The 22,804-nt window shown below is 46.2% G+C and overlaps 1 protein-coding gene across 1 annotated transcript in view; it reads right to left on the bottom strand.

Annotated features, from left to right (window-relative positions):
• Window positions 1-22,804, bottom strand: part of gramd1c (GRAM domain containing 1c) — a 60,326-nt gene that overhangs the window by 5,219 nt on the left and 32,303 nt on the right. Inside the window, exons 6-11 of the mRNA XM_055636633.1 lie at window positions 21,408-21,526; window positions 11,845-11,987; window positions 11,540-11,643; window positions 8,918-9,079; window positions 5,350-5,428; window positions 1,996-2,115 (exon numbers count right to left, since the gene is read on the bottom strand). Of these exons, the coding sequence (XP_055492608.1) occupies window positions 1,996-2,115; window positions 5,350-5,428; window positions 8,918-9,079; window positions 11,540-11,643; window positions 11,845-11,987; window positions 21,408-21,526 (727 nt within the window). The remainder of the gene's footprint in view (window positions 1-1,995; window positions 2,116-5,349; window positions 5,429-8,917; window positions 9,080-11,539; window positions 11,644-11,844; window positions 11,988-21,407; window positions 21,527-22,804) is intronic.

A 22,804-nucleotide genomic window follows, 5' to 3' on the forward strand; every position in this document is an offset into this window, starting at 1 on the left:
AGCACCCAGCCTACTAAAGCAAACAAAGTATCTGATAACTGTCTATTTCAAAAGGCAGCATAGTGATACAACTGGCAGATCTCATTAGAGACCCAGGTTCAATCCTGACCCTGAGCCTTGTCTGGCTGGAGTTTGCACGTTATTGATTTCTTCCCACAGCCCAAAATGTGCGGGTTGGCAGGTTAATTGGCCACAGTAAATTGGGCCAATTGTGCAGGTGCAAGGTAAAATCTGTGGGCAGTTGATGAGATTGTGGAGAGAATAAGAAAAATGGGGAGGTGGGCAGTTGATGGCTGGCACAGACTGCATGGAATGGAATACTTTATTCTCACATGTGACTAGGCACAGTGAAATGCTTTGCTGCGTACACAATGTATACAAATAGCAGCCACCTCCAACACAGACAAAGCTGCAAAGCACGCCGGCTCCAACTTTTGTTCTCCCCCACCCCGCAGGACCCCACGCCAGGTCCCCATTGTTCTCCCCCCCCCCTTTCACGGCGGTCCCCCCACATCGGGTCCTCTATTGTTCATCCCCTCCTCCTCATGGTGGTCCTCCATAAGCTCCTGTCCCACTTAGGAAACCTGAATGGAAACCTCTGGAGACTTTGCGCCCCACCCAAGGTTTCCGTGTGGTTCCCGGAGGTTGCAGGTGGTTGCCGGAAGTAGCAGGTAGTGGAAGCAAGTAGGGAGACTGACAAAAACCTCCGGGAACCGCACGGAAACCTTGGGTGGGGCACAAGGTCTCCAGAGGTTTCTGTTCAGGTTTCCTAAGTGGGACAGGGGCAATAGTCTAAGCGACCGTGGGTCAACCTGCGAGGCATCGACAACATCACGAGGTTTCACCACCCATCATCGCAAGGCTTTACCACTGCCGCGCTTCATCGCCGCGAGGCCACACCACTGTCGACGTCCCACTTCAATCCTCCGCGGTGCCGACCCGGACCCCGTTGGCCATTTCGCTGACCTCGACTGTGACCCGCGAGGCCCAAGCCGGGCGCCGACCGGGGCTTCTAAGTGGCAATCCAGAAGGCATCGAGACTGTGGCGCTTCGATAAAGGCCTCCAGCCGCGTTCCCAGCCCACAGCCGCGGCCTGTCGTGAAGCCTTGGCCGCGCGGCCCGGCGATCATTGGGAAATAGGCATTAATCCACATTAACCAACCAAATGGAAAATAGGCATTAATTTAACCAACCAAATATGCAAAATAAAATGCAACCAAAACATCCCCTTCCATTTGTCCCATCCTTAACTCTCTCTACTTAAGTATTTGATGGGCCGAAGGGCCTTACTTTCCTATACCTCTCTCTGAATCTGTGACCGAAATCAAGGCACAATGCATTCAAAATATGGTATAATCGTTATTATGAACACCACCTCTTATAACCATATATAACCATATAAAAATTACAGCACGGAAACAGGCCATCTCGGCCCTACAAGTCCGTGCCGAACAACTTTTTTTCCCTTAGTCCCACCTGCCTGCACTAATACCATAACCCTCCATTCCCTTCTCATCCATATGCCTATCCAATTTATTTTTAAATGATACCAACGAACCTGCCTCCACCACTTCCACTGGAAGCTCATTCCACACCGCTACCACTCTCTGAGTAAAGAAGTTCCCCCCTCATATTACCCCTAAACTTCTGTCCCTTAATTCTGAAGTTATGTCCTCTTGTTTGAATCTTCCCTATTCTCAAAGGGAAAAGCTTATCCACGTCAACTCTGTCTATCCCTCTCATCATTTTAAAGACCTCATAAGACCCTTATGTATTGATCCGAAGTATATTTTTGATTAAAATCTAGTAAAGCACAGAATGTGACAATCAGTCCAGGATGGCAGAAGAATCGAATCAGGTTTTTCTTCAGCCTACTCAGAGCATGAGACACTTTGGGGTAAATCAGTGGTTAAAAATACAACCGTAAACCTTACAACATCTCCAATTTCATTCTGTTTTGTCTTGCACGTCACTTCTGAGTGGAGCATCACGTACCTGACGCTCAGATCCTCTGACATCCTTAACTTGTTCGACAAATAGACCTTTTGGGCCACATCTTCTACATCCAAAAGTTTAAAAAATAGACCCATGTTCAAGGCAGCTAGGATAACGAGACTGAAACATAAGAACATTGAATTAGCAGATGTCCAAAACAAGCTGTTCTTGGAAAACGGTCATTAATTTAACAGACAAAATATGTAACATGAAATGCAACTAAAACATCCTCTTCCATTTGGCTCATCCTTAATGCTCCTAGCCAGAATTTCCCTTACTTTGTATTCCTTATTTTGTACCTTGCAGCATCCGGTCCCAACACCTGGATCATTCTAATTTTCCCTCGGTAGTCATAAAAACATAGAAAAGAGGTGCAGGACGAGGCTATTCGGCCCTTCAAGCCAGCACCACCATTCATTGTGATCATGGCTGATCGTCCCCAATCAATAACCCATGCCTGCCTTCTCCCCATATCCCTTGATTCCACTAGCCCCTAGAGCTCTATCTAACTCTCTCTTAAATCCATCCAGTGATGTGGCCTCCACTGCCCTCTGTGGCAGGGAATTCCACAAATTCACATCTCTCTGGGTGAAAACGTTTTTTCTCACCTCTGTCTTAAATGTCCTCCCCTTTATTCAAAGACTGTGACCCCTGGTTCTGGACTCGCCCAACATTACTAACATTTTTCCTGCATCTAGCTTGTCCAGTCCTTTTATAATTTTATATATTTCTATAAGATCCTCCCTCATCCTTCTAAACTCCAGTGAATACAAGCCTAGTCTTTTCAATCTTTCTTCATATGACAGTCCCGCCATCCCAGGAATCAATCTCGTGAACCTACGCTGCACTGCCTCAATCACAAGGATGTCCTTCCTCAAATTAGGAGACCAAAACTGCACACGATACTCCAGATGTGGTCTCACCAGAGCCCTATACAACTGCAGAAGAACCTCTTTACTCCTATACTGAAATCCTCTTGTTATGAAGGCCAACATTCCATTAGCTTTCTTCATGGCCTGCTGTACCTGTAAGCCAACTTTCAGTGACTGGTGTACAAGGACACCCAGGTCTCGCTGCACCTCCCCCTTACCTAACCTAACCCCATTGAGATGATAATCTGCCCCCTTGTTTTTGCCACCAAAGTGGATAACTTCACATTTATCTACATTACACTGCATCTGCCACGCATCTGCCCACTCACTCAACCCGTCCAGGTCACCCTGTAACCTCCTAACATCCTCTTCACAGTTCACACTGCCACCCAGCTTTGTGTCATCTGCAAACTTGCTAGTGTTGCTCATAATTCCCTCTTCCAAATCATTAATATATATGGTAAACAGTTGCGGCCCCAACACCGAGCCTTGTGGCACTCCACTCGCCACTGCCTGCCATTCTGAAAAGGACCCGTTCACTCCTACTCTTTGCTTCCTGTCTGCCAACCAATTTTCGGTCCACGTCAACACCCTAACCCTAATACCATGTGCTCTAGTTTTAGTCACCAGCCCCCCGTATGGGACCTTATCAAAGGCTTTCTGAAAGTAGATACACTCCATCCACTGGCTCCCCTGCATCCATTTTACTTGTCACATCCTCAAAAAATTCCAGAAGATTAGTCAAGCTTGATTTCCCTTTCATAAATCCATGTTGACATGGACTAATCCTTTTACTGCTATCCAAATGCCCCATTATTACGTCTTTAATAATTGACTCCAGCATCTTACCCACCACCGAAGCCAGGCTAACTGGTCTGTAATTCCCCATTTTCTCTCTCGCTCCTTTCTTGAAAAGTGGGATAACATTATCTATCCTCCAATCCATAGAAATTGATCCTGAATCTATTGAACATTGGAAAATGATCACCGATGCGTCCACTATTTCTAGAGCCACCTCCCTGAGGACCCTGGGATGCAGGCCCACGGGATTTATCATCCTTCAGTCCCATTAGGCTACCCAATACTATTTCTCGCCTAATGAAAATGTTTTGCAGTTCCTCTACCCACTTAGATCCTCTGTATTCCAGTACATCTGGGAGATTGCTTGTGTCTTCCTTAGTGAGGACAGATCCGAAATAACTGTTCAACTCTTCTGCCATTTCCTTGTTACCCATAATAATTTCACCCGTGTCTGCATTAAAGGGACTCACATTTGACTTTGCTACTCTTTTTCCCTTAACATGTCTAAAGAAGCTTTTACTGTCCTTCCTTATATTCCTGGCCAGCTTCCCCTCGTACTTCATCTTTTCAGCCCGAATTGCCCGTTTTGTTTTCTTCTGATGTCCTATGAAAGTTTCCCAATCCTCTGGCTTCCGGCTACTCTTTGCTGTATTATACATCTTTTCTTTTAGATTTATTCTATCCCTAACTTCTCTTGTCAGCCCCAGTTGCCTCCTACTCCCCTTAGAATCTTTCTTCCTTTTTGGAATTAAATGATCCAGCGTCTTCCAGATTATGCCCAGAAATTCCTGCCATTGCTGTTCCACCGTCATTCCTGCTAACATCCCTTTATCTGCTCAATAACTGTTTTAAGCTGTATTTGGAATGCTCCTGCAGATGTTTAGAGTCTACCTTGGCCAGCTCCTCTCTCATGCCTTCATAGTCCCCTTTGTTCAACTGCATCACTGACACTTCTGATTTAACCTTCTCCTTCTCAAATTGCAGATTAAAACAAATCATATTATGATCACTAATATCATTATGAAGTCCTGTCCTCTCTTCCTCTTCACCTTTCTGAGATCACTACCCGTGTCTTCTGGCCTCTTGCTTAAGCTAGAATTAATCCTGTTAATGGCAAGACACTGAGGTACAGTGGGATCTTGGGGTCCAAGTTCATAACTCCCTGTAATTGGCAAAGCAACTAGACAGAATGGTAAAGAAGGCATATGGTGTGCTGACCTTCATCGGTCCAGGCATCCAACATATGAATCAGCGAGTTATGTTGCAGCCTTATAGGAGTTTGCTTAGTCTGCATTTGGAGTATTGTGTGCAGTTTTGGCTGCTCTATTACATACATCTGAAGGCTTTGGAGAGGGTACAGAAGATGATTAGAAGGTATTAACTATAAGGAGAGGTTGGATAACCTTGGATTGTTCTCTTTCGTTCTTAAACAGTCTCTAAGGGTCAAAGATGATCCAATAAGGATCACTTCATCACAGTCAGTGTGTCTTCAATTGCTGCCCAATATCTAAAATCCCTTTCCTAAACTACACCATCCCCTCTTTCACTGCGATGTCTTCTTTTGATCAAACACTTAATCATCATATCCAACATCCCTTTATCTGCTCAAGAACTGTTTTTAGCTGTATTTGGAATGCTCCTGCAGATGTTTAGACAAGCCTTTCAAAGCTTACATACTTACATAGCACTCATGATCAACACAAGCTTCGACAGTTTCTGATTCTGATTTGCTGGTTTGTTTTCCAAATTATTTCCTTTATCTGCAATAAAAATAAACGTTAATTACTCTAATACCTTGCGCAGGTCAGCAAACCTTTACCCACTTTGAACTTGAACGGTGCAAGATGGTGTTGGAAAAGTGTCCACTCATGTGCACTGTAGTGTAATCTACTGTTCTTATGCTCTTGTACTTAAGTGTGATTGTGCTCACGTATAGCAGGATTTTTACCGAACTGTATGCATAAGAATAATTTCACTGTACCTAAGGTACATGCGTATCAGGGAATGAACCTCACCATGGACCCATCTCCAATGTGTAGAGGAGGCCATTAACCATCAGGATCGGTACACAAGAGCAGGGGTATATTATTGCTTTAGTCTGCAGACTTGATAGCATTTGAGAACCATTTCCTAATGTTTGCCCTTTGGTGCACCTACTATTCCCCCTCTGGAAAACTATCATTTTGCAATATAGGGCCCACAAGTATATTAGTACATTGTAGCGTACAATTAGTACACTGCAGCGAGACGTGGGCGTCCTTGTACACCGGTCACTGGAAGTTGGCTTACATGTACAGCAGGCAGTGAAGAAAGCGAATGGAATGTTGGCCTTCATAACAAGAGGATTTCAGTATAGGAGTAAAGAGGGTCTTCTGCAGTTGTATAGGGCTCTGGTGAGACCACATCTAGAGTACTGTGTACAGTTTTGGTCTCCTAATTTGAGGAAGGACATCCTTGTGATTGAGGCAGTGCAGCGTAGGTTCACGAGATTGATCCCTGGGATGGCGGGTCTGTCATATGAGGAAAGATTGAAAAGACTAGGCTTGTATTCACTGGAGTTTAGAAGGATGAGGGGGAATCTTATAGAAACATATACAATTATAAAAGGACTGGACAAACTAGATGCAGGAAAAATGTTCCCAATGTTGGGCGAGTCCAGAACCAGGGGCCACAATCTTAGAATAAAGGGGAGGTCATTTAAGACTGAGGTGAGAAAAAAACATTTTCACCCAGAAAGTTGTGAATTTATGGAATTCCCTGCCACAGAGGGCAGTGGAGGCCAAGTCACTGGATGGATTTAAGAGAGAGGTAGGTAGAGCTCTAGGGGCTAGTGGAGTCAAGGGATATGTGGAAAAGGCAGGCACGGGTTATTGATTGGGGACGATCAGCCATGATCAGCCATGATTACAATGGCGGTGCTGGCTCGATGGGCCGAATGGCCTCCTCCTGCACCTTTTTTCTATGTTTCTATATATATTACAATCAGCCACGAGAGAGGATCAGTGGAAGATTCTGGGAGCAGGAAGCACTACAGGACAAACACTTCCAAAAGATGCTCGGGTTGGTGCAGGAGGTACCAACATGCCCCTCCCTCATTGCAGGGATGGGATCCATCCCAATTTCTTTCTTCTACTCAGTCCCAGAGATCAACACTAGTGAAATGCAGGATTTCCATATTATTATAAGTACATAGAAACATAGAAATTAGGTGCAGGAGTAGGCCATTCAGCCCTTCGAGCCTGCACTGCATTCAATATGATCATGGCTGATCATCCGGCTTTCATCGACAACGGCTTTCATCGACAAAATACAGTCATGCTGGAAACTTGAAAAGAGTGGAAATATATATTAGGTCGGGCAGCATCTGTAGAGCAGAAAGTTAAGTTGAGAATGTTGAGTTGGGTAGACTGGGTGATGTTGTGCAAGATCAGTCACCTCTTTGGTGGACCCCACTTTTGCAATAGGGAAGGGCAACAAACATGTTTTCATGCATGCATTTATAGCAAAATGATTTGACTATAAGAGCAGGGAGGTTCTACTGCAGTTGTACAGGATCTTGGTGAGACCACACCTGGAGTATTGCATACAGTTTTGGTCTCCTAATCTGAGGAAAGACATTCTTGCCATAGAGGGAGTACATAGAAGGTTCACCAGACTGATTCCTGGGATGGCAGGACTTTCATATGAAGAAAGACTGGATAGACTTGGCTTGTACACGCTAGAATTTAGAAAATTGAGGGGGGATCTTATAGAAACTGACAAAATTCTTAAGGGGTTGGACAGGCTAGATGCAGGAAGATTGTTCCCGATGTTGGGGAAGTCCAGGACAAGGGGTCACAGTTTAAGGATAAGGGGGAAGTCTTTTAGGACCAAGATGAGAAAATCATTTTTTACTCAGAGTGGTGAATCTGTGGAATTCTCTGCCTCAGAAGGTAGTTGAGGCCAGTTCATTGGCTATATTTAAGAGGGAGTTAGATGTGGCCCTTGTGGCTAAAGGGATCAGGGGGTATGGAGAGAAGGCAGGTACAGGATACTGAGTTTGATGATCAGCCATGATCATATTGAATGCGGTGCAGGCTCGAAGGACCGAATGGCCTACTCCTGCACCTTTCTATGTTTCTAAGTTCTACAAAAACCCTTCAACGTCCTCAGCCCTTTCTGTGTTTCAAAGAAGATGCCCACTTCATCAATCCACCAGCTAGAAATATAGAACATAGAAACGTAGGTGCAGGATTAGGCCATTCGACCCTTCGAGCTGATCATGCAAAATCAGTACTGCTTTCCTGCTTTCTCCCCATATCCCTTGATTCCATTCAGGTCATGTCTTGCTATTAATGGGATGTTTATCATTTATTATATATAATTACCCTAATCCTAACCCTACCATTAACCTCCATACCAACCCTGCATCTTTCTGACACTAAGGGCTAAACTGTTATTCTGACACCATCTCTATCCTGTACTCCGTCTCATCATTGTTGTTGATTTCACCAATAACAATTGTATCATCAACAAGCTTAAAGACTGAGTTAGAGCTGTTCTTGCCAACACAGTCATGGCTATATCGGGAGTAGACCAGGGGAGGGGGGGGGAGGGAGGGTGGTGGCACCAGTGTTGAGGGTCAGGGTGGAATGACCAATTCTAACCGACTGATGACTGTCAGGGGGTCCGGTAGCCTGTGGCAGAAGGAGGCCAAAGGCCAAAATCCAGGATTCAGACTTTATCCCAACACCATTACATTGCCGGAGGAGGTAGTTGAGGCAGGTACTATTGCAACATTCAAGAAACATTTAGATGGGTATCTGGCTAGGATAGGTTTAGAGGCATATGGGCCAAATGTAAGCACGTGGGACTAGTGTACAAGGGGCATGTTGGTCGGTGTTAGCAAGTTGGGCCGAAGGGCCTGTTTCCATGCTGTATGGCTCTATGACTAATAGCACTAAAACCAAACCTAATCCCAAATCTAATAATCCTAATCCCATGAACCCTGCCCCCATCCCAAGGGACCGACACTGCCCCGGGAATCTTGCCATTATTCCGACTAATCTTCCAGCCTCTGATACTAAAGAACCCTGCCCCTGATCCTAATCATCCTGAATAATTCTGGTGCTGACCCTAATAATGTTGACTCTTGCCTTAATAAACTGGTACATTTTTCATGTTGACATATATGGTAAGATGATAAGACCCTAACCTGTCTGTGACCACCTACTTACAGCAAGGTGTAGCGGATGCTACTAATGTACTACCTGTGTAGCCTTCTCGTGTGCTAGCATCCAGGTTTGGAGATAAGCTGCCAAACTGGTCAGTGAGACCCCGGCCAAATCCTCGGCGCCTTCTCCGAAGTCCAGGCTGACCTGGGTCAGCAGAGACAGGGTTGTGCAAGACCTCTTCAGTCAGCAGGTCAGATTCTGTGAAGGGAAGACAGAGGTGAAGTTAGCTCTCGTTACATTCTCATCCTAATTTGGGGATAGGCTGATTGCCTGGAAACCTGGCGGATCATGAAAGGCTGAGCCACCTATAATATAGCACACCTTAGCACAGATGCCAATGGTGGATGTTCACCCATTGTGTCTGGGCCACAATATGCCACTATAAACAAGATGAAAAATGGAAGGATCCCAGGAGGAATGTCCTGGCACTTGAGAATGAGGCTTTAAGGAGTATTTATTCTTGGAAAAAAAAATTGAGATCAGACTTCCTGCAAGAGAGGCTGACCAGAACTAATGTTTCAGAGGGAGGATTTGTTCTCTTTATTCTGGTCCTGTGCTGAAATGATTACGTTATCTGGAGTATAATCCTCAGTGAGATCAGTTATGGTCCTCCCTATCTCATGTACAGGGCCTCAAGTCAGCAAAGTAGGGTCAGGGTTCGATCCTGACTATGGCTGGTGTCTGTACAGTTTGTATATTCTCCCTGTGACCTTCCTCTCACATACCCAAGACGTGCAGGTTTGTAGGTTAATTGACTTCTGTAAATTGTCCCTTGTGTGTACAATAGAACTAGTAAGCGTGTGATTGCTGGTTGGCACAGACTTGGTGGGCAAGGGGCATGTTTCCATGTTGGATCTCTAAAAACTAAAACCAAAACCCAAATCAATGGTCTCCAGTGATGCTGTCTGACCTCCTGAGTTACTCCAGCGCTTTGTGTCCTATGCGCCACCAAATCCAAGCTCAGTTTCACAGATGCACATCAAATCAGCAGATCAATAAATCAGAATTAGGACCCACTACAGATCCTTCCTGTAGAAAGACTGGTCCTACTCAGCAGTTCTCCCAGGAAGTCTGCTCTCTGATTTTTATTTTCCCTTAACATAGGAACATAGAAAAATAGGTGCAGGAGTAGGCCATTCGGCCCTCCGAGCCAGCACCGCCATTCAATATAATCATGGCTGATCATCTAAAATCAACACTCCGTTCCTGCTGTTTCCCCATATCCCTTGATTCCTTTAGCCCTAAGAGCTAAAGCTAACTCTCAAAGCCACCATCTCCAATGCCAGGCAGTTCCATGTGTCCCCTCCACTTTTCTTCTTGTTTATTACGGCTAAACATCCGCCATATGACTTGCACCAGGCTCACTGCAGTGATCTCGAGGAGGAGCCATCTTGGGGAGCGGCTGCGAACTAGCAGACGTCCGTTTACTTCGCTTTTTTTTAAAGTCTTAGTAAGTCCTGTGTTTCGTCCGTTGGAGAAATGGACTTTTTAATGTGGGGGGTAGGGGGCAATTTTACTTCTAGGTCCCTACCTGGTCGGTGAGGCAGCTTTTTCTCCGGGCTGCCCGTCGACCCGTCCTCGTGGCCTACCAGTGGGCGTGGAGCGCCGTTTCCTGGCGGGGACTGCCCAGCACCTCGGCCTCGGTGGCGGCGCAGCGCTGGGGTGCTGTCGCGGAGCGGGCGATGCCTTGCCTGGGTCACCGCGCTGGATCGACGCGCTGGAGCTCTGGTGAGCTGTGTCCGCCGTGTTCGACACCTCCGGGCTGCAGGTCTGCGGAGCGGAGCGGGCTGTGCCGATTTCAACATCGGGAGCCTGGGAGCTCCAGGCCGGCGCGGCCTTGTCGGCTTCGGAAGCCGCGGTCTCCAGCTAGGAAGTGGCCGTTCCAGGTGGCCCAGCCGCTGAGAGGACTCTCCTGATGCCGGGTCAACACCACCCGGTGAGAACGGCCAGGAACATCGGGCCTCCGTAGAGGCAATTGCGGTGGCCTCAATAGGCCTGACTTTGGGTGAACTGGGGATGGGGACTGGACATTGTGCCTTCCCCCACAGTGGTAACCATTGTGGGGGGATGATTTTTTTTGTCTGTAAGTAATCCTGTTAGTCTTTGTCCAAGATGGCTGTCGGAAGGGAGAGTGGACGCTGGCGTGCTTTAGCTGCCGCTGCTCTCTTTTCACATTGTGTTTTTGATTTTTTGTTTTTGGACTGAATTCTGTTTTTAATTTGTGTTTCTGTGATGTCTTTATTATTTATTTTATTCTGATTATATGTTTTTTATTCCTGTTAATCTCTGTAAGGTGACCTTGAGATTTCTGAAAGGCGCCCAAAAATAAAATGTATTATTATTATTATTATCATCTCTGTTTATTGTCACAAATCTGCCACTTCTCCTCATTTATAAGGTGACAACGCCGGATACAGGGGCGGAAAACCCGTGGGGGCCAGAGGGGACACGTCCCCTCCGTGTTTTGAGAGGTGGGGGAAATCCCCCCCAAGTTTTTGTGATCCCGATGTTAAAATCGCCGTTTTCAGCGCTGGATTGAGCCTCCAAAGCCTCGCGCGTGTGTGTGAGTATGCGCATGTGCGCGTGGCCGCCAAAAAATTGTGTCCCCCGTCCCCTCCATGTTTTGAAAGTGAGTTCCGTTCTTGGCCGGATAGAAACCTAAGTGCTTGAAGTAGTCTTCCAATCCGCTCCAGGAGTTTTTCTGTATGAATGTCTTCACCAGACCCCATGGTTGCTTCCTGTAACAGACATCTGTGGAAACTCTGCAATGAAAGTAAAGAAGGGTAAAGTTACTGAAAAATAAGAGCCATTGCTACAACACCCTGACCTGAAGGGAAAAATCTAAACCATGGCCTGAAATCAATCGAAACACAAAGTCTTTCAAGTTGGAAGCAATTAAACAGGAATGCAGGAGACAACAGTGATTCAATATCCTCTCCAGAGCGCACCAGTGCATGTTTTACCTGAGTCTACACTTGCGTTTTGACGTCTTAATAATGCAGTACCGGTTGTGCGTATAGAAGTAGTCATGGTAAGGCACATCATGTGTGGTAACCTCAGCATCGATCCGGTAGTATTGACCAGTCTGGCTGTCTTTGGACATGGCCTGCAACAATGCAGAGATATCTCAATTAGTTAATAACCCGGTAGATAGAGGCAGTGATTCCAGAGACAAGACATTTTCCAAATATTTATCCACCACCTTTTAAAAGACATCGTGCTTTTGTTTCCAACGCTAATTCTTGTCGGATCCAGATGACTACACAAAAGAAAATGTAGTTTTGAACATTATCTTATCGGTCTTCTGTACTAACTCACAAACCCAAAGCAATTTTCCCAAACATAATAAATCAAAACACCAAATGGCCACTTTAATCAAAGGTTCTCAAAATAAAGTTCCTGCATCAATTTATAACTGAAGCCGCCTTTCCTGATATCTGGTCATCACGCTCTGCACTAACTAGACTATCTGCTCAATGACAACATCGTACACTGTGCCCCAATTTATAAATGCTACGATCTATGTTTGCTAACTTTGTTTTTCCATGCATAATTGTGGGGAACATCTAGCTCCATGCCTTTCTACACATCCCACTCTGTCTGAAGAAGGGTTTCGGCCCGAAACGTTGCCTATTTCCTTCGCTCCATAGATGCTGCTGCACCCGCTGAGTTTCTCCAGCATTTTTGTGTACACACTACAGGTGCACAACCTTTTATCCGAAGATCCAAATAACGAAAACCTCCGAATAGCGGACATTTTTTCAGTCCTTGAAGAAAGGTCCTTGAAAACGTTCACCGAGGGCGGCCCGCAGAGGTGACAGCGGAACCTCTGGTCGGTCCTCGAAGAAAGGGGAACTAAATCACCATTCATAAAAGAGAAGGTGAGGGTATATTGCGCGGGAGGGTTAATAATTGACAATATGCTGCTGCCTGCCCGCTGAGTTAAAAAGTTCCCATGGTAGACTCACGATACACAGTGTATCGTGAGTCTTGCGTGGGAACTTTTTAACTAAGCGGGCAGGCAGCAGCAAATTGTCGCTCCCTTTAGTTTCATCCCACCTACACCCCTCTGCTTCCCGGCCATGTGTGTGACCCCTTCCCTCCCCTCTCCAGCTCCCCGTGCATTGCACCGGCGCGGGGGCTTTGCACTGTCTTCACGTTGGAGCCAGTGCCAGTCACCGGAGACGTCAAGACCAACGGGACACCGACCAACCCCCAGGCCCACTGCAAGCACGGAGATCCCAGAGACCCACAGCCAGCAGCAGCCCAGCCCCGTTCCAATTCCAGAGGAACACGCTCTCCGCTGTCCCCGTAGGGACAGAAGCTGATGGCTCGGGCTGTGACGTCTCCGGCCACCCCCCTGTACAGGAGCTGAGACTGGGAACTGTGGGGTTGTTTGCAGTTGCAGTGGGAGGGGGCAAGGGCGGTACAGTTCCCAGTCTCAGCTCCATTCCAGAGGGGTGACTGGAGACGTCAGGACCAACGGGACACTGACTGCAAGCACGGAGATCCCAGAGACTCACAGCCAGCAGCAACTCTAGCCCAGCCCCACTCCAACTCCAGAGGAACCCGGGTTGCGGATGAGGGGGCGCAGCTCGGGCTGTGGGCGAACTGCCACTTGTCGCCGTAGCGGCCCATCGGGGAGCGGATTCCTCTGGAGTTGGAGGGACAGGGAGACACAGCGGCTTTTGAGAATGGTGGGCAATCACTTCCAAAGTTCTGCCCACAGTCAGTACACCTCTCCTACACTTGTCTCCCGCACTAAGATCATCTCGCAGAGAATGATCCCAGCCTAACCCTCCCTATTCTCTCCTATTCTGCAAGAAAAAACTACATTGAAAACTCAAACTCGCGATCGAGTAACTGCCGGGATCGAGGCGCAAACTCGCGACCTTGCGGATACGAGCCGAGCACTCTACCACTGAGCCTGCCGTTAAAATCTACGCTAAAAATCTTCCATTCCGAAAGCCGAAAAATTCTGAATTACGAAAAGTGTCTGATCCCAAGGCTTTCGGATAAAAAAGGTTGTGCACCTGGTATATGCATATATTTCCTCTCTCATACAATGTATTTATACTGAGAATGATTCATAACCTGACAGGGGACTAAAATCGTTTAATCAAATAAACCTTTGATTAAACGATTCTCTTTATTCTCTCTGCTTTTTCTCAATCAGGAACATAACACACTTATTTTCTCCCATTTCCGTTCTGATATAAGTCCTGACCCAGAACATCGATCTATTTTTCCCACCGCAGATGCTGCCTGACCACAGTGCTGCCAATATTACCCCTTTCTGTTTTGGACAGGATTTTGCTTTAGCCAACATTTTTGAATCTTGAAGTTGCTCTACACAATTATTCAGATAGATGTTGCCTCCTAAACATCGCCACTGGTTTTTCTACAGTTCTATAGTTTAATTTAGAGATACAGCATGGAAACAGGCCCTTGGGTCCACCGATCCGACTAATGATTACCTGGATATTAGTTCTATCCTACACACTCGGGCCAATTTACAGAAGCCAATTAACTGCACGTCTTTGGAATGTGGGGGGAAACCAGAGCACCCAGAGAAAAACCACGCAGTCACGGGGAGAACATGCAAACTACGGACAGACAGCAACCACACTCAGGATCTAACTTGGGTGTCTGGCGCTGTAAGGCAGACAGGGCCGGCCTTAGGAGGTGCGGGGCCCAATTGGGAACAATTTTGGTGAGCCCCAGGTTCTCAGCCAAGGTCTGTAGAATCATAGAAATACAAATAAAGTTTATTGTAGACTTTATATCCCTATGGCAGAATGGAAAGTAATCAACATGTGCGCTTAAAATGTGCCTGCGAGTTAATGGACCAAACAGATCTAAGCTACAATTTAATATAAAATTGCACACATGTAAACCCACAGGTAACAAACAAAATGTGTAGACCTGTAAAGTGCATTGTTACAATACCACTTGTTTTAGTGACTGTGAAATGAAAAAATAATAATCTAATTAACTAGATCCTGGAAAACCAATAACTATTGGCGAAAAACCAGTCCAGGCATTAAATTTTGGGCTTCAGCCCCATCCTACCCTTTGGGCTTCTACCACATCCTAACTTAGTTGTGTGTGTGTTTGTGTGTGTGTGTGTGTGTTAGTTGTCTGTGTGTGTGTGTGTGTGTGTGCACGTGTGTTAGTTGTCTGTGCATGATGTGTGTGTGTGTGCGTGCGTAATGTGTGAGTTAAGGGCCTGTCCCATCAGTATGCGATTGCATGCGTCTAGCGCGACCAAACGTGGTGGCTTGAGGCGTACGGCCTCGCGGGGCCGGTCCCACTTCCAACTGCGGAGCCATCTGGAGTTGTGCAGGGCTGGTCCCGACATCATACTCACCAATCAGCTGGGCAGGAGGCGGGCCGACTGAATTTGGACGAAGCACGGCGTCGGGCAGTTACGTCATCACGCAACGCCGTGCTGTGACAACATCGCGCAACGCCACGCGCTAGGCATACCCCGTCAAGACGCTGCATATGGCGTTAAGACGCTGCGTACGGCGTCGAGGCGCTGTGTACGGCCTCAATGCGGCTGCGGGCCGAAAGGACGTTGTTGCGCGGAATTTTTGGACAGTGTCAGTTTTTCGGAGCCATGCGCAATGTTGGGACCAGCTCCGCACAACACCAGACGGCTCCACGGTTGGAAGTGGGACCGGCCCCGCGAGGACGAACGCCTCAAACCACCACCATATTAATGATCTGGATGAGGGAATTGAAGGCAACATCTCCAAGTTTGCGGATGACACGAAGCTGGGGGGCAGTGTTAGCTGTGAGGAGGATGCTAGGAGACTACAAGGTGACTTGGATATGCTGGGTGAGTGGGCAAATGTTTGGCAGATGCAGTATAATGTGGATAAGTGTGAGGTTATGCATTTTGGTGGCAAAAACAGGAAAGCAGACTATTATCTAAATGGTGGCCGACTAGGAAAAGGGGAGATGCAGCGAGACCTGGGTGTCATGGTACACCAGTCATTGAAAGTAGGCATGCAGGTGCAGCAGGCAGTGAAGAAAGCGAATGGTATGTTAGCTTTCATTGCAAAAGGATTTGAGTATAGGAGCAGGAAGGTTCTACTGCAGTTGTACAGGGTCTTGGTGAGACCACACCTGGAGTATTGCGTACAGTTTTGGTCTCCTAATCTGAGGAAGGACATTATTGCCATAGAGGGAGTGCAGAGAAGGTTCACCAGACTGTTTCCTGGGATGTCAGGACTGTCTTATGAAGAAAGACTGGATAGACTTGGTTTATACTCTCTAGAATGTAGGAGACTGAGAGGGGATCTTATAGAAACTTACAAAATTCTTAAGGGGTTGGACAGGCTAGATGCAGGAAGATTGCTCCCGATGTTGGGGAAGTCCAGGACAAGGGGTCACAGCTTAAAGATAAGGGGGAAATCCTTTAAAACTGAGATGAGAAGAACTTTTTTCACACAGAGAGTGGTGAATCTCTGGAACTCTCTGCCACAGAGGGTAGTCGAGGCCAGTTCATTGGCTATATTTAAGAGGGAGTTGGATGTGGCCCTTGTGGCTAAGGGGATCAGAGGGTATGGAGAGAAGGCAGGTACGGGATACTGAGTTGGATGATCAGCCATGATCATATTGAATGGCGGTGCAGGCTCGAAGGGCCAAATGGCCTACTCCTGCACCTAATTTCTATGTTTCTATGTTTATGTTAGGTCGCGCTAGCCGCATGCAGTTGCATGCTGGTGGGACAGGCCCTTTAGTTGTCTGTGCATTATGTGTGTGTGGGATGGAAGGAGAGAAGGGAGGGTGGGCGAGAAGGGAGAAAGGAGTGAAGGGAGTGAGCGAAGTCGAGAAAGAAGGGAGGGAGGAAAGGAGAGAAGGGAAAAGAGAGAGAGGAAGGAGAGAAAGGAGGGAAGGAAGGAAGGGAAGAAGGGAAGGGAGGGAAGAAGGGAAGGAAAGAAGGGAGGGAGAGTGCCGGTGGCGGGAGCGGTTGCTGGGGTCTGGGCGGACAGGTGTGAGCTGAGGCCAAGGTTTGTAAACGTTGATCCAACCCCCGGCCCGGCCCTCCCTGTATTGTTCACCACGTCTTCCCAGGGAGAGAGGGGGGTGGAGCCGGGTCTGTGTGCGTGAAGCACGGCGACTGGAAGGGTGGGAGCACTGCCCCGGGACCGAGAGGGAATGACCCACCTCCCCCTCTCCCTCTCCCTTCCTCTTCTCCATTCCCCCTCACACCCCCTCCCCGTCTATCCCTTTCTTCCCCCTGCACCCCTCTACTCTCTTTCCACCCCTCTCTCCCCACTCCACCCGGGGTAGACTGGCACGGGGCCCCCCTTAGCCCCCAATTGGGAGCAATCGGTCCAAACGGCTTAAGGCCGGCCCTGAAGGCAGAAACTACTGCTGCACCACTGAACCGACAACAAAAGTTCTCCTTGCAGATTTGTGATAACTTTGACACTAAGTTGTGGGTTTGAGTTTAAATTTTGTAATCACAAGAGAATGCCTGGAGTGATGATCCATTACAGTGCTGAGGAGTGCCCTCTTTTGGATGAGATATTAAACTAAAAGCTATCTTGAGATATCTTGAGAGAGAAGCGAGTGTCACCAAGTTCCTGAATTCTCTGGGGTGGAACCCTCTCCAAGACAGACGTGAAGCTCACCGTTTGACCTGTTTTTACAAAATGTTAAATGGTCAGCTCGACATAGATTACAAGACCTACACCAAACCCAAGCCAATTAGGATCAGACGAGGGCATTCGATGCAATTTGTGATCCCAGCTACAAAGACAGATGTGTACAGCAATTCGTTCTTCCCCCGCACAATTAAAGCATGGAATAATCTCCACCCAACTATTGTTACCCAACCAGATGCAACTAAATTTAAAGTAGCTCTTTCTTCCCAATAACCCTTTCTGGCTTAATCCCTCCCTTCACCACCTCAAGTTTAAAATCCATTTGGAATATTTTGGAGGACCAAGAAACAAAGAACCAAGGACCAGGAAGGACAAGCAGTTGCATGGCAGCAGCACCCTGGTTGCAGTTCTCTACAACAGTACAACAAAGTGCACTTCTCTCTACAACAAAATTGGGTGGTATTGTAGATAGTGAAAATGGTTGTCAAAAATTACAACCTTGGTTGTCATAAATTACAGCAGGATCTCGATGGATTGGGCAGGTGGGCCGAGGATATAGTTGATGGACTTTAATGCAGAGAAATGTGAGGTCTTGCATTTTGGGAGCACTAACATGGGCAGGACCAACGGAACGGGAGGGCTCTGGGGAATGTTGTAGAACAGAGGGATCTACGAGTACTGGTACATAGTTTGTGGCATCACAGAACACATAGTGGTACATAGAAAGTGGCATCACAGGTTAATAAGGTGGCACATATGGGCACTTTGTAGGCAAGTTGGGCCGAAGGGCCAGTTTCCATGCTGTATGACTCTATGGCTATAACAGCTCTGACCTGCATTAACACTTGCTTTTGTTTTCTCCCTCTAATGTGTTAATCAGATGGTTCCATAAACTTCAGAACCACCTGGGCTACCGGTATTGAAAATTAACACTGAGAATGACGCAAGGTCACCCAATGAAAAATTTATTACCAGAGGTTTTAGTTTAGTTGAGCTGAGTTTAGTTTAGTTTAGTTTAGAGATACAGAATGGAAACAGGCCCTTCAGCCCACCGAGTCAGCGCCAACCAGCGCTCCCCGTACACTAGCATATCCTACATACTAGGGACAATTTATCATTTTTACCAAAGCTAATTAACCTACAAACCTGTACGTCTTTGGAATGTGGGAGGAAACCAGACAACCCGGAGAAAACCAACGCGGTCATAGGGAGAACGTACAAATTCCGTACAGACAACACCCACAGTCAGGATCGACCCCGGATCTCTGGCGCTGTAAAGCAGCAACTCTACCGCTGCGCCACTGTGCCCCCCCTTAGGCATGTGCAGTTTCGAGGATGGCCAACTAATTGATTCAAATCAAGTGCCCACATACATCAATGGGATAACATCCAAATAATCTGTTTTTTAAGGGCCTGTCCCACGAGCATGCGACCTGCATGCTGCAAGCGCGACCTAAAGGGCCTGTCCCACCAGCATGCGCCTGCATGTGGCAAGCGTGACCAAACCAGAAGCGGGAGCCGCGCGGAGGTCGAGTGAGTGACATGCCGTCGAGGCGACTGCGGGCCGGCAGGCTGTTGCCGCGCGGAACTTTTAAACGGGGTCAGTTTTTCGGAGCCCCGCGCGATGTCAGGACAAGTCCGCACAACTCTATACGGCTCCGGCGATCGAAGTGGAACCGGCCCCACGAGGCCGTACGGCTCAAACGACCACGTTAGGTTGCGCTTGCCGCATGCAGGCGCATGCTGGTGGGACCGGCCCTTTAGGTCGCGTTTGCCGCATGCAGGTCGCATGCTCATGGGACAGGCCCTTAAGTAGCAACATAAGAATGAACATCACAGATGTTGGGAACAATTACTTGTTCTGTGTTGAACAATGTAAAGGGATATGTTCTTTATTGCTAAGCAGGTCGATATGACCTTGGTTTCACATCTCACCTGGAAAACAGCACCTGTGAAGGTGGACTGGACCCTTTGTGTTGCAGAGGGTGTGCAGCTTGAGCTGTGTGTTCAAGGTGCTGATGTAGACCTTGAACTGACAGAGACAACAGTGCTTTCCACTGAGTTGTGTTCACACTTATATATATACTAACGCTAGAAATCTAGATGAAGACATTAGATCGCTCAATAAATATCCTCCCAAAAAATAGTATTGTTGTGCAAAACAGTAAAGGTCACTCCTATCTTGCATTTTGCAACTACATTGGCAAACAAGACAATGTACAGTGCCCTCCATAATGTTTGGGACAAAGACACATCATTTATTTATTTGCCTCTGTACTCCACAATTTGAGATTGGTAATAGAAAAAAATCACATGTGGTTAAAGTGCACATTGTCAAATTTTATTAAAGGCCTGTTTTAGACTGTTTGGTTTCACCATATAGAAATTACAGCTGTGTTTATACATAGTCCCCCCATTTCAGGGCATCATAACGTTTGGGACACATGGCTTTCCAGGTGTTCCTAATTGATCAGGTGTGTTTAAATGCCTCCTTAATACAGGTATAAGAGAGCTCTCAGCACCTAGTCTTTCCTCCAGTCTTTCCATCACCTTGGAAACTTTTATTGCTGTTTATCAACATGAGGACCAAAGTTGTGCCAATGAAAGGCAAAAAAACCATAATGAGATTGAGAAACAAGAATAAAACTGTTAGAAGCATCAGCCAAAATTTAGGCTTACCAAAATCAACTGTTTGGAGCATCATTAAGAAGAAAGAGAGCACTGGTGAGCTTACTAATCGCAAAGGGACTGGCAGGCCAAGGAAGACCTCCACAGCTGATGACAGAAGAATTCTCTCTATAATAAAGAAAAATCCCCAAACACTTGTCCAACACATCAGAAACACTCTTCAGGAGTCAGGTGTGGATTTGTCAATGACCACTGTCCGCAGAAGACTTTATGAACAGAAATACAGAGGCTACACTGCAAGATGCAAACCACTGGTTACCCGCAAAAATAGGATGGCCAGGTTACAGTTTGTGAAGAAGTACTTAAAAGAGCAACCACAGTTCTGGAAAAAGGTCTTGTAGACAAATGAGACGAAGATTAACTTGTATTAGAGTAATGGCAAGAACAAAGTATGGAGGAGAGAAGGAACTGCCCAAGATCGAAAGCATACCACCTCATCTGTGAAACACGATGGTGGGGGTGTTATGGCCTGGGCATGTATGGCTGCTGAAGGTACTGGCTCACTTATTTTCACTGATGATTCAACTGCTGATAGTGGTAGCATAATGAATTCTGAAGTGTATAGACACATCCTATCTGCTCAAGTTCAAACAAATGCATCAAAACTCATTGACCGGCGGTTCATTCTACAGCAAGACAATGATCCCAAACATACCGCTAAAGCAACAAAGGAGTTTTTCAAAGCTAAAAAATGGTCAATTCTTGACTGGCCAAGTCAATCACCCGATCTGAAAGCAGTTGAGCATGTCTTTTATATGCTGATGAGAAAACTGAAGGGGACTGGCCCCCAAAATAAGCATAAGCTAAAGATGGCTGTAATACAGGCCTGTCAGAGCATCACCAGAGAAGACACCCAGCAACCGGTGATGTCCATGAATAGCAGTCATTGCATGCAAAGGATATGCAACAAAATACTAAACATGACCACTTTCATTTACATGACATTGCTGTGTCCCAAACATTATAGTGCCCTGAAATGGGGGGACTATGTATAAACACTGCTCTAATTTCTACATGGTGAAGCCAAAATGTATAAAAATTGCCTTTATTAAAATCTGACAATGTGCACTTTAACCACATGTGATTTTTTTTCTATTACAAATCTCAAATTGTTGAGTATGGTGGCAAATAAATAAATGATGGGTCTTTGTCCCAAACATTATGGAAGGCACTGTATGTTCTCACATGCAATAAAAAAACATTGCCTTTGTCAGTACCTGGTTCTCAGTTGCTGTTGAAAACTTGCCGATTAGAGGGTTTGAGATAGTTATCACATATTTTAGTGTCCTTGTCTGGTAACCATTCATGTCTTTCTCCCATCGACCAACAACAAGATCTAAGGGAACAAGATTAGTTTTTCTTTCATATTAGTAGTCACTCAGCTACTATTCCATTCTTAATAATTTACAAATGGAGTACATTTACATATCTGTTGTGCTGCTGCAAGTAAAAACTTAATTGTTCCGTTTGTTCAGTCACAGAAGGGTCTCGACCTGCAAATTCACCCATTCCTTCTCTCCAGAGATGCTGCCTGGCCCGCTGAGTTACTCCAGCATTCTGTGTCTATCCTGCGCTGTAGTGTTCTACATTCTCTGATTCTTTTTACCCGTCTTGTTCACTGCCCTCTTGAATCCGTCCTCTTTGCTGAGTAATGCTTTTGTTGAGCATCATGTATAATCTCCTTAATCAGATCCCACTGCTTGCCAAGTCTTCTCTGTGCACATCTATGCCCATTCTATGCCCAGTATACATACACATGATCCAGCTACGCTAACAATGAGAATGAACAAACCTGAAAGAAACACAGAGAAATGATATCGATATTCAATGCTTAACAATGAGATTCCCAAATATAACTAGTCATAGAGTCAGCATATTCAGCACAGAGACAGACCCTTCAGCCCACCATGTCCATGTTGACTTGTTACCCATGCCAATCCATTTGCCTCATTTGGGTCACATTCCTCAGTATCTTGCCTATTTGTGATTGTCTGAATATTTCATAAATATCGTGATTTTGATTCCCCCACTTTCTCTGGCATCGCATTCCACATGTCAACCATTCTCCGAATGAATGAAAAAAACATAACACTAAATCCCCTTTAACCTCCTTTCCCCTCACCTCAACCCTAAGCCCTCTTGTTTTTGATATCCCTAGCATGGGAGAACATTTTCAGCCTCACTACTATATCTATGCCAGTATTAATTTTATGTAGTTATATCACCCCTCAGCCTCCTTCGCTTTAGGGAGAACAAGTCCATTCTCTCCCCATAACTAACTTCTTCCAATCCAAAAATGGACACAAAATGCTGGAATAATTCAGTGGGACAGGCAGCATACTGGAAAAAAGCAATGGGTGACATTTTGGGTCGAGACCCTTCTTCAATCCAAGTAACATCCTGGTAATTGTCTTCTGAATTCTCTCCAGCACAATCAAATTCTTCCTAAAGTGTGGTAAGCAGAACGGCACATAATATTACAAGTCTATCATATCATATACTTATTAAAAGTCTGACCTTGTATATGTGTGTGTATATGTGTGTGTATATGTATGTGTGTATAAGTGGTTGTCTTTACATCTTCGCAAAAGCACTACGCGATAACGATTATATT

This window comes from Leucoraja erinacea, chromosome 6 (genome assembly GCF_028641065.1).
Source record: "Leucoraja erinacea ecotype New England chromosome 6, Leri_hhj_1, whole genome shotgun sequence".
NCBI lineage: Eukaryota > Metazoa > Chordata > Chondrichthyes > Rajiformes > Rajidae > Leucoraja > Leucoraja erinaceus.